The sequence below is a fragment of the Arachis stenosperma genome, chromosome 7, assembly GCF_014773155.1.
Source record: "Arachis stenosperma cultivar V10309 chromosome 7, arast.V10309.gnm1.PFL2, whole genome shotgun sequence".
Lineage (NCBI taxonomy): Eukaryota > Viridiplantae > Streptophyta > Magnoliopsida > Fabales > Fabaceae > Arachis > Arachis stenosperma.
Window position 1 is genome coordinate 10,635,681 of NC_080383.1, and position 14,956 is coordinate 10,650,636.

General features: G+C 35.4%; 3 protein-coding genes across 3 annotated transcripts; all 3 read right to left on the reverse strand.

Annotated features, from left to right (window-relative positions):
* Nucleotides 1-345: 345 nt before the first annotated feature.
* LOC130941949 (40S ribosomal protein S4-1) lies at nt 346-2,768 on the reverse strand. Its single transcript, XM_057870596.1, has 5 exons — nt 2,656-2,768; nt 2,135-2,212; nt 1,846-2,026; nt 1,259-1,356; nt 346-968 (listed from the first exon to the last, which is right to left on the reverse strand). The coding sequence occupies exons 1-5, from the start codon at nt 2,656-2,658 to the stop codon at nt 534-536; spliced, it is 795 nt and encodes a 264-aa protein (XP_057726579.1). The 5' UTR covers nt 2,659-2,768; the 3' UTR covers nt 346-533.
* A 2,761-nt stretch (nt 2,769-5,529) lies between these two features.
* Nucleotides 5,530-6,294, reverse strand: LOC130939385 (uncharacterized). The gene has a single exon (XM_057867495.1). It carries the CDS (start codon nt 6,292-6,294, stop codon nt 5,530-5,532), a length of 765 nt encoding a protein of 254 aa, XP_057723478.1.
* A 6-nt stretch (nt 6,295-6,300) lies between these two features.
* Nucleotides 6,301-7,597, reverse strand: LOC130939387 (uncharacterized). The gene is made up of 2 exons (XM_057867496.1): nt 7,415-7,597; nt 6,301-7,320 (listed from the first exon to the last, which is right to left on the reverse strand). The coding sequence occupies exons 1-2, from the start codon at nt 7,595-7,597 to the stop codon at nt 6,301-6,303; spliced, it is 1,203 nt and encodes a 400-aa protein (XP_057723479.1).
* Nucleotides 7,598-14,956: the final 7,359 nt, after the last annotated feature.

Here is a 14,956-nt window from a genome sequence, read left to right on the forward strand (position 1 = left end):
ATGTCCAAGTTATGAATGATGGAGCCATATATGAAACGAAAATTGCAATCGTCAAATATTTGAGTGTCCTATTAGCTTCTTCTCATGCTTTTCCCTTATAACAAGTGAAATATAATTGATCCACAAATTTGATGGATAGCCTACAAACACGTAGAAATAAAGGTGCAAAGCCGCAGTAGAGAATATAATCTATATCTTGATGGTCTCCCGGATAAGAATACCTATCCAAATTGAGACTCGAATTGTAAGTGAATGTTTTCCTCTACGAGAAATTATCATGTTTAAAACAAACATGAAGTTAACCTACTCCGTTTCCTCAATTATGTTGACAACGAATGCCAAAAGGATATCAAAGATAGAGATTTTAGAAGGATAATATTTGTTCATAAATATAGCAGGCGGAATGAAGTCATTAGTGTAGAGCAAAATTCAAAACATTCAAAATTCAATAGATAAAAGATCTTGAGCTAAGAGAAAACAAAAACAGTGAATCACGAAACTACCAAGCACTCATGTCTATTCCTTCTGAGATTTTAAGCAGTGACGGCCTGTTGTGCGGCAGTCCTTTTCCTAGCTTCCTCAATGATTGTAAGCTTGATACCCTTGCCCTTTGGAAGTGACACCCACGGCTTTGATCCCTTGCCAATGGTGAACACATTGCCCATACGGGTTGCGAATTCATGTCCCATGGCATCCTGAACATGGATTGTCTCAAAACTTCCCTTATGCTTCTCCCTGTTCTTGATCACTCCAACACGCCCTCTGTTCCTTCCACCAGTGACCATAACAACATTCCCAACATCGAATTTGATGAAATCGACGATCTTGTTTTCCTCAAGATCCAACTTAATGGTGTCATTAGCCCTGATGAGAGGATCAGGATAGCGGATGGTGCGACCATCATAGGTGTTGAGGTATGGGATACCCTTTTGCCCAAATTGAACTGAACGAACCTTACAGAGCTTAAACTGCAATATAAACCATTGCAAGAAAAATCAGTGAAAGCTAAGTGGGAATTATCGATAAGATAATGGCATGTAAATTTTTTCAAATAAAATAACCCAAATGGTTATCTATACACAAATCATAATCATCAAAATGAGTTCGCTCGCATATATGTGAAGAACCTGTTGCTATAAAATGTCACAGATATTCTGCTCTGTAATACATGTTAGCATGTAATATCACTATATATATAATTTTGGAAGACGGAGACAAGAGCTGGATAAGTTATTTTGGGTTAACCAAGAAGAAGTACCTTGGCCTCCTCATCCCGGATTGAGTGGAGACGGAATCGGCCCTTGGTGTCATAGAGAAGGCGAAAGTTCTCATTTGTCTTGGGAATTGATACAACATCTGTAAAAATACAAATATAACAGTGTTAAAACTTAGAACCAGTACCAATGATAGGAATAATTGAAAGGAAACTACATACCCTAAAAAATGAGTTAGATTTTACTTTGGAATCCAGAACAATATGCCATGAAACACAAAGTTGAGTTAGATTTTGAGCTCCAATACTCCAAAATTTCACCAAATTATCAGATACCTTTAACCAATCCATTCTATCCTTCTATTTATAGTAAATGATTACCTTAACTAACACCTAAGTACACTACTGGGATGGAAAAACTCTTTAAAGCCCTCAGAAATCAACAACAATTACTCCATGAATTCCACTTCACAATTCCCCATGTTAAAATCAATTCACTGAACATTTAATTAACACATAAAACATCAAGTGCGGAAAAAACCATTACTACAGCGTGACAACTTTACAACATGAACACACAGCATTAAATTACTTCGGAAAAATTTTAAAAACATGAAATGAAACATTCTTACCCATAAAACCAGCTGGATATGTCTTGTCAGTCCTGACCTTGTTATCAACAAGCACATGACGCTGCATCAGAATAGCAATAACTTCCCGGTATGTGAGGGCATACTTCAACCTGTTTCGCAGGATGAGTATCAGTGGAAGGCACTCCCTAGACTTGTGTGGTCCAGATGAGGGCTTAGGTGCCTATACCGAGAGCCCCAAAAAAATGATCAAATTTCCAATTAAGTCTTCAAAATCCATCATTGTAATAATTTGTAAGCTGGTCAAATGAAATCTGAAATTTGAACTTACAAAAGCACCACCCAATTTGTCAAGCATCCAATGCTTGGGGGCATTGAGCCTCTTCAAATGCTTCTTCAATCCCCTTGCCTGTTAAGATCAAAGTATAAACACAGATTCAAAAGGATAAGTCAACATCAGGGCCTTCATATTACTAAGCTACCACGAAATTATAATAACAACCCATAACAAATTATGTCAAGAATCACAGGATTATAATCTAACAAACCCCATTTCTGTCAGTATCAGTGTTCCAACTTCCAAAGAAAAACAACAAAACCCTACAACAAACTTATGAACATAATATAGGGGATCAAAACACATGCTATCATCATAGTGCAAAGCACAATACTGAGTTCTCATGTAATAGAATACAGATTGATACACACATTTCAATGCAAATTGAATAACTCATTCGACAAAAATAAAATATAATACGAAAAAAACGAATTAAACAGAATTAAGAAGATGAGAATGAAAATATGAAAAAGAATAATGCGCGATATGTAGGAGGCAGGAACAAGAGAACTAACCATGTTGAGTTTGCGAGCTCTGAGATCTGAAGAGAAACTAAGCTCTAAGCTAGGGTCTCAATGGCAAGCTCGAAAGTGGAGAGAAGAGAAAAGGGGGTCTTCATATGATAAACCCTAATTTGGTGGGCCGTATTAGCTAAATGGGCCTAAGACTTATTAGTTATGCTGAGCCTGTCTGACAACCCAAAAAACAAAAAGACTATCTCAAATTCTCAATAAGGCTTTTTTATACAAATAATAATAATAATAATAATATTTAAATTAACAATAATAATAATGTTTAAATTAATAATAATAATATTTAAATTACAATAAAATAAAATATCACTATAAAATGTATTTATATTTTAAATTAAATGTGAAAAAATTATGACAATCATCTATCTGATTAATTTTTTTTTATTTTTCTCTACATTTGTTCCATTCATTTTTTAATACCCCTTTATCTTTATCAAATTATTATAACTGAAATTTTTTAGAAATATTGTGCTCTTGATCCCCTTCAATATATATATATAGTAAATTAAAAAAAAAAAGTAAAAATAGCATGTCCCTTATTCCAAAAAAATCTTATTCCAGAAAAATTTTATTCGGATAGATGAGAATCATATTTTTGTACATTTAATTAAAAAAGTCAATCTATTTTGTAGTAATATTTTTATTTTTATTTTGTTGTAATTTAATTATTGTTATTGTTAATTTAAACATAATTATTATTATTAATTTAAATATTATTATTATTCATTACTGTTATTATTACTATTGTAGTTATAATTATTTATTATTAGTGTTATTATAACTATTATTTGCCTTTATTATTATTATTCATCACTGTTCATTTCGCGTGTATTAAGTGAGAAATAGCCAACTGCTTCATTTCATGTGCGCTTCATTTCTCATGGGTGTCTGTTCATTATCAGCCATAAAAGAATTGGTGTGCATTTTTATTTGGCTAATTCTATGGTGTCTATGAGTTTTTGTCTAAATTTTATCTAATTTATTTTTTATAGTAAATTTTAATTTTTTAAAAATTATTTATTTTTATATTTTTTAAATTAAATAATAACTTTTAACTTTTTTTAATAAATAAACACCATTTTTTAGACACCATAACATTTACTTCTCGATTTAGCCAATGCTAATAGTAAAATGGCTCTACACATTTTAGTGACCATTTTCTGCGTATTTAAAAAAATAATATTTTTATATATTTATTTGTATAAAAAAACCTCTCAATAACGCATAAAAAAGACTAGCTCAATTTAAAGCTATGTAACAACTAACAATTCATACAACTGATACAAGCAACAAAAAAAATAATAACACTTAATAAATCAAATTTAACCCAATCCAAACTCTGACAAAAAATATAAAAAATTAGATATGATCTATATAACCATTAAACATAATATAAAGGGCAAATGACTCATTTAAATCAAGGGGATAAAAAAATTACATGAATCAGTCAAATCAAAAATTAGTTCATCAATTAATCAAAGGACATTTTTATGTAGTTCGAACCAATTTGGTTCGAACTCAATTTCCATGTAATTCAAACCAATTAGGTTCGAATTACACCTTGTAGACGTTTGTCAGATGATTCGAACCAATTAGGTTCGAACTTCAACCATATAATTCGAACCAATTAGGTTCGAATTAGTGTGAAGAAATAGCCAAAAAGTAATTCGAACTAAGATGGTTCGAATTACTAAGAATTCGTTCCACACAGCAATTTAGGTTACGAACATAGTTTCTGCATCATGGTTTAATAAAAGTCGCACAATTACTTATTCTGGTGTGCATTAGACATACATTTCGTTTAAAACTGCGGAGAAAGAACATATTCATTAACTAAAATCCCATTCAAAGTACATCATACTGACGTTAACAAATTCTATCAGTCACCAACTACAAGTAAGAAAACCGATAATAGTGGAATCTAAACGCGAAATTGAAACAACAAAAGTACGAAATCCACCAAAACACCTAATCATGCCCCCGTGTGTGCTCTGCTCCTCCGAGCTGTGGGCAACTCCGACGTGTGTGGCCCGGCTGCCGACAAAGCCCACATCTCTTTGGCCGGTTCGGATCTGCCTCGTCCATATTGGTCCGTATCCTAGTGGACCTCGGACGACCCTCTCTTGCACGCTGACAAACCCCGTTTTGACGGTTTGTCTTGTATTGATTTTAGGGGATTTTATAACCTTTTACCCACATTTATCCATTGAAATAGCATTGTTTTATAACTTCTCCTTTAATTGTGCTTAAGAGTGAAAACATGCTTTTTAGGTCTTAAAATAGCTAAATCTAATTCTCCTTGATTCAATTAGATGCCTTGATATGTTTGTTAAGTGATTTAAGGTTTAGGAGGCAAAGATTGGACCAAGGGAATGAAGAAAGAAAGCATGAAAAGTTGGAGAACTCATGAAGAAATGAAAGAACCGGAAAGCTGTCAAGCCGACCTCTTCGCACACGCCTCTTATTGGGGTCAGGGATGACAGTCGGCCCGTCATATGGTGGCCAGAAACCCTCCGGAATGGGAGGTGTGAAACCCATCCGATACACACTGAAGACCGAACTAAGACGATACACCTGGTGGACGTAAGGCTCCCATGTAAGCCGTGAGTAGGCACAGCATGCCAGTGCGTGGGGACACGGGAAATGAAGTGCCTGGAAGTATCAACAGTCACATGTCTGAGATGCAAGCGAGACTCTGTAGCTACCTAGTGAGAAAGAACCAGTCGGAGTTGTCTCTACGACGGTGAACTTGGAGTTATCTCTGTCGTACACAGTAACCGTGAAGCACCTAGCCGTCTTCAAGTTGGCCTCTATACACTTCACCAAGTGCTGACTAAATTGTTGTCCGGTTCCCATCTACGCCTCAGCCTCTCTCCCTTTGCGAACAAATAATTCGGCCAACCTTCCGTATGTTGCCTTCACTAGCGAGCACACAGGAAGGTTTCGTACACCCTTGAGGATCGAGTTCACACACTCAGATATATTCGTCGTCATGTGTTCGAATCTACGCCCCTCATCACAATGCTGTGTCCACAACGAATACTCAATCCGGTTCGCCCAGTCACACATCGCCGGGTCTTCGGACCTAAGAATATCAAACCAGTAATGGAACTCAACCTCGGTCTTAGCGTACGCCGCATTCACAAGTAGCCTCCTTGCGTCTTTGCCCTTGAAGGCGAGGGCGAAATTTGCCGCAACATGTCGAATGCAGAATGCCTGGTATGCAGACAGAGGTAACCAGCCTCCGTCAGGAGCCTCAAGCGCGGCCTTGATGTCGTTATGCCTGTCCGAGATAACCAGCAGACCCGGCTGTGGTGTCACATGCTCACGCAGGTGGGAGAGAAAGAAGGACCACGACTCAGCATTCTCACCCTCGACTAATGCGAATGCAACAGGGAGTATGTTGGACTTCCCGTCCTGTGCAATCGCGACAAGCAACGTTCCCCCATATTTGCCATACAGATGGGTGCCGTCAATACTAATTAGAGGCTTGCAATGACAGAATGCCTCGATACACGGTGGAAACGTCCAGAATAGTCTGTGAAAATAAGCTCGAGACTCGTCCAACTGTCCACCGACACGAACAGGGCTCGTCTTTAGGACTGCAACAGTACCAGCCATCATCAACTAGACTCCTAACACCCACCTTGGGAGCTCGTTGTACGACTCATCCCAGTCACCATATATGAGGGCAACAGCCTTCTGCTTCGCCAACCAGACCATCCTGTAAGTCGGCATAAACCCAAAGTGTGTGGCGGTGGCATTTAGGAGCACCTTGATACTGACGGATGCATCAGCCCTAACCATTGGCATAACGAATGCCGATATCACATGGTAATTCAAACTCCTGTGGTTGCTGGAAATCGAGGTGGCGAGACAAGTATGCGGTCCGTTGTAACGTTTCACCTCCCAAACTCCCTTTCCCTGTCGGAGACTAAGCCGAATCAACCATGTGCACCCATTGCCGAACTCAGAACACTTGCCTACATACCGGCGATAGTCAGACTCCACGACCTTGTACTGTACCCCTCGACGGATGCTGTAAGTCTTGACACTTAAAAGGGCCTCTTCTTTATCCGGAAATTGCTGACCAACCTGAAACTCTGTCAGACCTGCAGACCCTTCAGCATCTCTAGCGCCAAATCCAGCCGGCTGCCCAGGTACCCCCTCCTGCCTCATGGCATCCAAGTCCAAAGAGGAAAAATGTGGAGGGTACTGCTGCGTGCCAGAGCTAGAACCACCGCCCACCCCAGCAGGCTCACTTGGTCCAGCATCATCGCCACTGTCATCAGCAATCATATCCGGCTCGACATCATCGTCCTCTGGATCATCCAAGAATCCATCTCCAACCTCAGCCGGTACAACACACTGTAAAGAGGTCCGCGGATATTCCCCTTCTCCGACCTCGTCCCCTACACTCCCGTTGAGATCAACAGCGAACGAAGGGGAGGCGACAGGTTGGACGGGTGGCTCGTACGCAGGGACGGAGGAAGATGCAACGGCTGGTCTGGAGCTAGAACCAGCTACCGTGGCTAAAGTGGTGGTATTCCGGTTCGAACCCCCCGAGCTGGACACCGCGTCAACCAACTTTGCCAACAGTTCTGGTGTCCTCACCTCTGAAAACTGCCGGCGACAATGAAACATGACCTGCAAGTCATCATCACTCCCGATTGTGAAACAATCGTACTTTACGGTTTCCTGGAGCACCGTGATTGGAATTCGATAAAAAAAACTTCTTAACCCGTTTCACACCTTCTAGACCAAGTTTCAGCAGTACAGAGCTAACAAGGTCCTCATACCTCGTCGTAGGCCTTACTATAATACAGAGAGGATCCTTATTAGTGAACTTCACATCGGAACGAGTTTTTCTCTTAATGGATCCTCTGTGGTGAACCAACACTACGAAACTCTCCACACTAGCCATCTTACCTCCCCTCTAATGATAGCAACTCACGTTCACACCATATATATACAGGTCTGGTCCTCACTCATTCGAACCACCATAGTAGGTGTAAATCGAACCAAACTGGTTCGAATTACTTAATGTGTGTAATTCGAACCTAATTGGTTCGAATTATATGGTTGAAGTTCGAACCTAATTGGTTCGAATTATCTGGCAAACGTCTACAAGGTGTAATTCGAACCTAATTGGTTCGAATTACATAGAAGTTGAGTTCGAACCAAATTGGTTCGAACTACATAGAAATGTCCTTTGGTTGATTGATGAACCGATTTTTGATTTGGCTGATTCATGTGTTTTTTTTCCCCTTGGTTTAAATGAGTGATTTGCCCTAATATAAATATGTTTACTTAGAATTAATCTTTACGTATAAGTATTTTGCGCTTACAAGCTTTACAAGTTTGAAGAAAACAAAACCCACTAAACGCTGTTACGTGCCTCTTTAACAGACATTTAAATCAATTCAAATCAACGCGCAAATATATAACTTCTATTTTTTAAAAGATTTCGTTTCTTTTTTCGAATTTTTTACCAAATATGTTGGATCTCCTTCTTGCTTCGTTTTTTTTCTTTCGATTTTCATGGTTTCTAAAATCAAGCTTTGAAATTGCTTTGAAAATAATGGAAATTCAGAAATACACCCAAACGATTACAGAAATACACCCAAAGGATTTAAGAAATACACCCAAAACATTTAATATTTTGCTGGTTAAGGATGAGACACATGACAGAGACAATCTAGAAAAGAAACCTAGAAGACAGTAAAACAGTATCTTGAATAATGTTTCTTCGTTTTTTCTAGTGATTTTGTATGGAGATTTGTATCTTTTCTTCTTGATTTCTTCTACTCTTCGCGAGGAGTTGGAACGTGTCTTTTGTTTCTAATGTCGCTTGAATCGCATTTTGATTGAGGAAGAAGAGGAAGAGTGCGAATCTTGACGGTTTTCGTTTTGATTGAGGAAGAAGAGAAAGAGTGCGACATAATGAACGCGTGCGTTGGATGCTCGATTTTAAAGGAGTGGTACGCGTGTTTTTTCTTGAACTTGGATCAACTTATATAGCTTGTAAGCCAAAAAGGCTTGTATGTGTAGCAAACCTCTTTTACTTACTTGAGTTGGTCTAGTACTTAACTTATTAGTTAAATTTTAGATTTGAATTTCGTTTTGTGCATGGAGCAATTATTTGGCCAATAACAAACTCTTAAATAGAGAGGACGGATTAGTACTTGATCTGTCGAATTAAAAAATATGATAAAAAATCATAAAAATATTGTAAATATCTTTTCTTTAGATTTAAAGATAATTAAATTCTTACTTTTTTTTATTTTTACCAATTTTTTCGCCAATTTGATCCTACTATGCGATAAAATATTATTTATAATAAGCTCAATGGTTTGGAATATTTATAGAGAAAATAATATTTAGATAGGCGCAAAAGTTTAGATCTAGAATTAGAATTATAATTTTAGGAAGAGAAATTGTGAGCATCCTTTTCTATTATGGAAAAGGAATTTTCTTGTCCCATCTAGTTTGTAATTAGATCTTTCTTTTTGAATCTTTAGCTCCGTCTCAATAAAATATAATACTAATAATAAGCTCAACGGTGGGCATATCGTGTGAGATTGCTAGAGGTTTCATGCCTTATTAACTTATAATTTATAAGCCTTTGGGGAGCCACCTTTTACATAAATTGGCAATCTCCATAAGAAGCAAATTTCTATTTTGAGGATCTCCTCAAAACCTTATCGATTATCCTTCCTTCCAAGTTCTAATCATGTCATCGACCCTAGTGCTCAGCTGAGAAGAAATATAATTTTCTCTTTCTATAAATTCAAACCCAGATAACCAAAACACTACCCTGTGATCGGCCATTAATGATCACTACTGGCATGGCATGCATTCATGATGAACATTGAATAATGCCTATTTTATTACATAGTAATTCACAGCTGTGTATCGATCAGGAAGAGGAGTTCGTTAGCAAAATATGTATGCACCTGTCATATTTGTAATTGTAAAACTTATAGTAACTCAGAGGCACATTATGTGACCTCTACTCAACACATTTAATTAGATCTATCTAACTATATATATTATTTCCTATGAGTTTAGAATCATAATTTGTATCCGATACAAGTGTTAAGATTGCAAGTGTGAGAAGTGCATGAAATTAGTCCCACATCAAAAAAAGTAAGAAAGAGTGAGGAGTTTATAAAATGTGAGACCTATTAATTTGACACTTAAAGTTTTAAGTTAAATGTGGTATTTTTTATTTTATGTTCTCTCGATTTGGTAGTTTTAAGAAGTATTTAAAGTGAAGCATGTTATACATATTTTCAATTTTACACATTAAAACTAAATGTTATGTTTAATTTTAATTTTAACCTATAACAAATTATTAACAATAATATAAACAAAACAGTATTATTTTAAACATGTTATACATATCTTTAATTTTACACATTTTTATTCTCTTCATCTTAATTGTTTCAATTATTTAGGATAGTTATGTAGTCAAGAATACATAAACTAATTTATGCATAAAATATTTTAACTTGTGCTAAAATGAAGCTCAATTTTTTCGATATGAAAAGCTTATGCGTGTCTTTTCCAGATATGGAATTATGGGATACCAGATCAATCTATGGGACAACTTTTTTGTGAGTGTCAGTTCGAAAAACTCAGACTGTGTGAATTCTTTAAATCTCAAATTTGGCTCAACAAATTGCAGGGTCCGATTTGGAGTTGGTGAAAATTTAAATTTTCGGAAGATGAAAATCAGACCCTCTGTGTTATTAGTAGTATGTAATTTTTTTTGTGAAATGAATTCAGGGTGCAATTTGAATAATTTATAATTTTTTTGAATGAACTAAACTTAATCGCAGGATCCGAATTATTTGTGACTTTATATAAAAGTGTGTGAATGATCAGAGCAACTTGCATCTTCTTCTCCTTCTTCGACTGCTTCTTTCTTTCTTCTCCTTCATTCAATTTTAATTTCTAAATTCAATTACTCACAATAACAATAATATTTAATTTCCTAACAATTATAACTAAAAATTTTAAAAAGATTAAAAAAACGTTGTATAAAAAATAATAATAATAATTCGGTTTAAATTTTATAATTTATTTTCTAAATATTAATAATTCACTTCCTAACAATAATAATTATAATAAAAAATATTAAAAAAATTTTAAAAATAAAATTACAATTTGTTATACAAATTTATAACATCATTCTGTTCACATTTTTAGAATCAATGTCTAACAACAATAATAATTAACACCCTAACAATAATAATTTTTATAAAAAAATAATGAAAAATTTTAGAAAAAAATTAAAAACGTTGAAGAATAGTCCTAACCATTCAATATATATTTCTAAGTTGAGTTCCTAACAATAATAACAACAATTAAATTTCTAACAATAATAATTATAATTATAAAAATTAAAAATTTTTTTAGAAAAACTTACATAATCAAAATGAGTGAGATTGTATATAATATGAATTTCAGGATGATCAACATCTCTAATTTTGTATTTCTTTGATATTTTTCTTTTTTTTTTCCAACATGCACAGTCACTAGCAGCAGAGGAATGAAGAAGAAGAATAGAGATATGAGGTTGAGAGTGAATGCTGAAAGTGATAACTCGGATGGTGAGAAGAGTTATTACATGGTGTATGTTGGTATTCAGGGCACCGTTTGGGAGTGACTTCTGCATGACGCGTGTCCAGCACTCCATAAAACAGACCAAAATCTGTTTTAGTTGCTAGTACTCGGACCATCCGTGTAGGTATTGGGATCTCGCACAATCCAATTTCCATTACTGCCTGATACTACATCCATGTGAAGTCTCAGTCTTTTCTATAATCGAGTCCAGCACCAGCTTAACTTCCATATACAAATTAAAAAGCGCTAAAATGATAAATATTTTTTTCTTTTAACTAAATGGTCATGTAAGATGTATTACATGGATATGGAATTCTGAACTATATTTTTTTGTATGTCGTGGAAAACAATCTCATTTGAAACATTTTGTAGATTATAAAAAGTAGTTAGTTACACGTGTTAGCTTTCTAAGTTTATTTTTATAATTTTTTTATTTTTTGCATTTTTTCATGATTGTGTTTTGACTTTTTGAAGATCCTAAAAAATTAGACCAACTCATACATCTGTACATCATTTTGATCACCTATTTTAATGAATTATACCAGTTAAAAAATATTTAAAAATTAATTTTATGTTATAAAATAAATATCAAATAAAGAAGTATAAATAAAAGATTCTAGTACTATAATTACTATCTCAATATAATAAAGATGATTAATATTGTTATTAATATTATATGTAAAGAGTAATAGAAAAGAGTATTTAAAATATTTATAAAATAAAAGAAGAGAGAGAATTATAGTAGTAATATAAAGAGAAGAGTATTTAATTGCAACATAAAGAGAGAATTGATTTCTTATTACTTGCTTGTGTGTAAAACCATCAGCCTTATTCCCTTATTTATACAAGCCTTATTCCCTTATTTATACAAGTGAAAAGTTTCACTTTACAAATATTGGGAAAGCATGCACCGCATATCTTTTAATATTTGTGCTTCCCAATAGAACTTCAAAGGAAGAATAAATCATGCTGAGTAGATGGATATGGACATCCATATCGTAACACTCCCCTTTGGATGTCCATTTAGGATTATACCTCGTTAAAATCTTACTAAAAAAAACTCAATGGAAAAAAACTTTAGTGAAGGAAAAAGAGTACAAAATCCTTTGTGATGGGACTGTCTCATTAAAAATCTTGTAAAAAAAACCCAATGGAAAAAAAAAAACCTGACAAAGGAAAAAAGAGTACAGTCTCCCCCTTTTGGCGACATCATTTAATGTCTCAAAATCGGCGCATCCCAATCTCATGTACCAATCTTTCAAAGGAGGATTTTGGAAGTGATTTTGTAAATAAATCTGCCAGATTGTCACTTGAGCGGATCTGTTGCACATCAATTGTCCCTTGATTTTGAAGATCATGAGTAAAGAAGAATTTGGAAGAAATATGCTTTGTTCTATCGCCTTTGATGTATCCGACTTTAAGTTGAGCAATACATGCTGCTTTATCTTCAAACAGGACAGTTGGAGCTATCTTCTGATCAATCAGTCCACATGATGACAGAATATATTGGATCAAACTTCTGAGCCAAAAACATTCGCGACTAGCTTCATGTATTGCTAGTATTTCGGCATGATTAAAGGATGTTGCAGCAATAGTCTGTTTCGTAGACCTCCATGATATAGCTGTACCACCATATGTGAACAGGTATCCTGTTTGAGATCTCCCTTTATGTGGATCAGACAAGTATCCGGCATCTGCATAGCCAACTAGTTGTGACTTGAATCCATAGGGATAAAACAATCCCATATCAACCGTCCCATGAAGATATCGAAAGATTTGGTTGATTCTACTCCAATGTCTTCTGGTTGGAGAGGAACTAGAGGAACTATATCTTGCTAGTAAATTCATAGCAAATGATATATCGGGTCGCGTATTATTAGCAAGATACATTAGCGCTCCAATGGCACTAAGATATGGTACTTCAGGACCAAGGATATCTTCATTTTCTTCTTTAGGACAGAATTGATCCTTTTTCACATCCAAATATCTTACAATCATTGGGGTACTCAAGAGATGTGACTTATCCATATAAAATCTCTTCAAGATCTTTTCTGTGTATGTTGTTTGATGAATAAAGATCCCATTTTTTATATATTCGATCTGCAGGCCGAGACAAAACTTAGTCTTTCCAAGATCTTTCATCTCAAACTCTTCTTTTAGAGTTTTTATAATTGTTGGAATCTCTTCAGGAGTCCCAATGATATTTAAATCATCAACGTACACAGCAATAATAATGAATCCAGATGTATTTTTCTTTATGAAAACACAGGGGCAGATATCATCATTCTTGAATCCGTTTTTGGCCAAATACTCAGTAAGACGATTATACCACATTCGTCCAGATTGCTTTAGACCATATAAAGATCTTTACAATTTGACTGAGTATAACCCTTACGAATATTCATTAGATGGTTTAGATATCTTTAGTCCTTCAGGGACTTTCATATAGATATCCCGATCTAATGAGCCATATAAATAGGCTGTTACCACATCCATTAAATGCATATGCAGTTTATGATATGCAGATAAACTGACCAAATAACGCAATATTATCGCATCCACTACAGGAAAATACGTTTCTTCATAATCTATACCGGGCCTTTGTGAAAAACCTTGTGCCACAAGTCGGGCTTTGTAGCGCACAACTTCATTTTTCTCATTTCGTTTTCTCACAAATACCTACTTATATTCAACAGGTTTTACATCTTCAGGTGTACGGACTACAAGTCCGAAGACTTCACATTTTGCAAGTGAGTCTAATTCAGCCTTCATGGCTTCTTTCCATTTTGGCCAATCATTCATTTGTCGACATTCTTCGACTGATCTTGGCTCAAGATCCTTACTTTCATGCATGATATTTAATGCTACATTATATGCAAATATTTCATTGACAATTGTCTTATTTCGGTCCCATTTTTCTTTCGAGGATTTTTATCTTTGAAACCGACAGGCCTGCCATGCTTCTGGCATGTATTTGCTTCAATGGATATTTGTCCTACTGGAACATCAATTTGAATTGGGACATTTTCCACTAGTATATAAGATTTTGTTATCCTCTTTGTATCAGAAAATACATCAGGCAATTCATTTGCTATTCTTTGCAAATGTATAATCTTTTGAACTTCTAGTTCACATTGTCCTGATCGAGGATCTAAATGCATCAACGAGGATGCATTCCAATTAAGTTCCTTTTCAGGAAGCTTATTCTCTCCCCCTAATGTTGGAAATTTTGATTCATCAAAATGATAATCTACAAACCGGGCTTTAAATACATCTCCCATTTGTATCTCAAGATACCTCACTATAGAAGGAGAATCATATCCAGCATATATCCCCAATTTTCTTTGGGGTCCCATTTTGATGCGATTAGGTGGTGCAATGAGAACATATATCGCACACCCGAATATTCTTAAATGGGAGACATTTGGCTGCTGGCCAAAAGCTAATTGCATGGGAGAGAACTGATGGTAACTTGTTGGCCTCAAACGAATAAGTGCTGCGGCATGTAAAATAGCATGCCCCCAAACCGAAGTTGGAAGATTTGTTCTCATAAGCAAGGGTCTAGCAATTAATTGAAGGCGTTTAATAAGTGATTCTGCTAACCTATTTTGTGTATGAACATAAGCTACTGGATGTTCAACACTTATTCCAT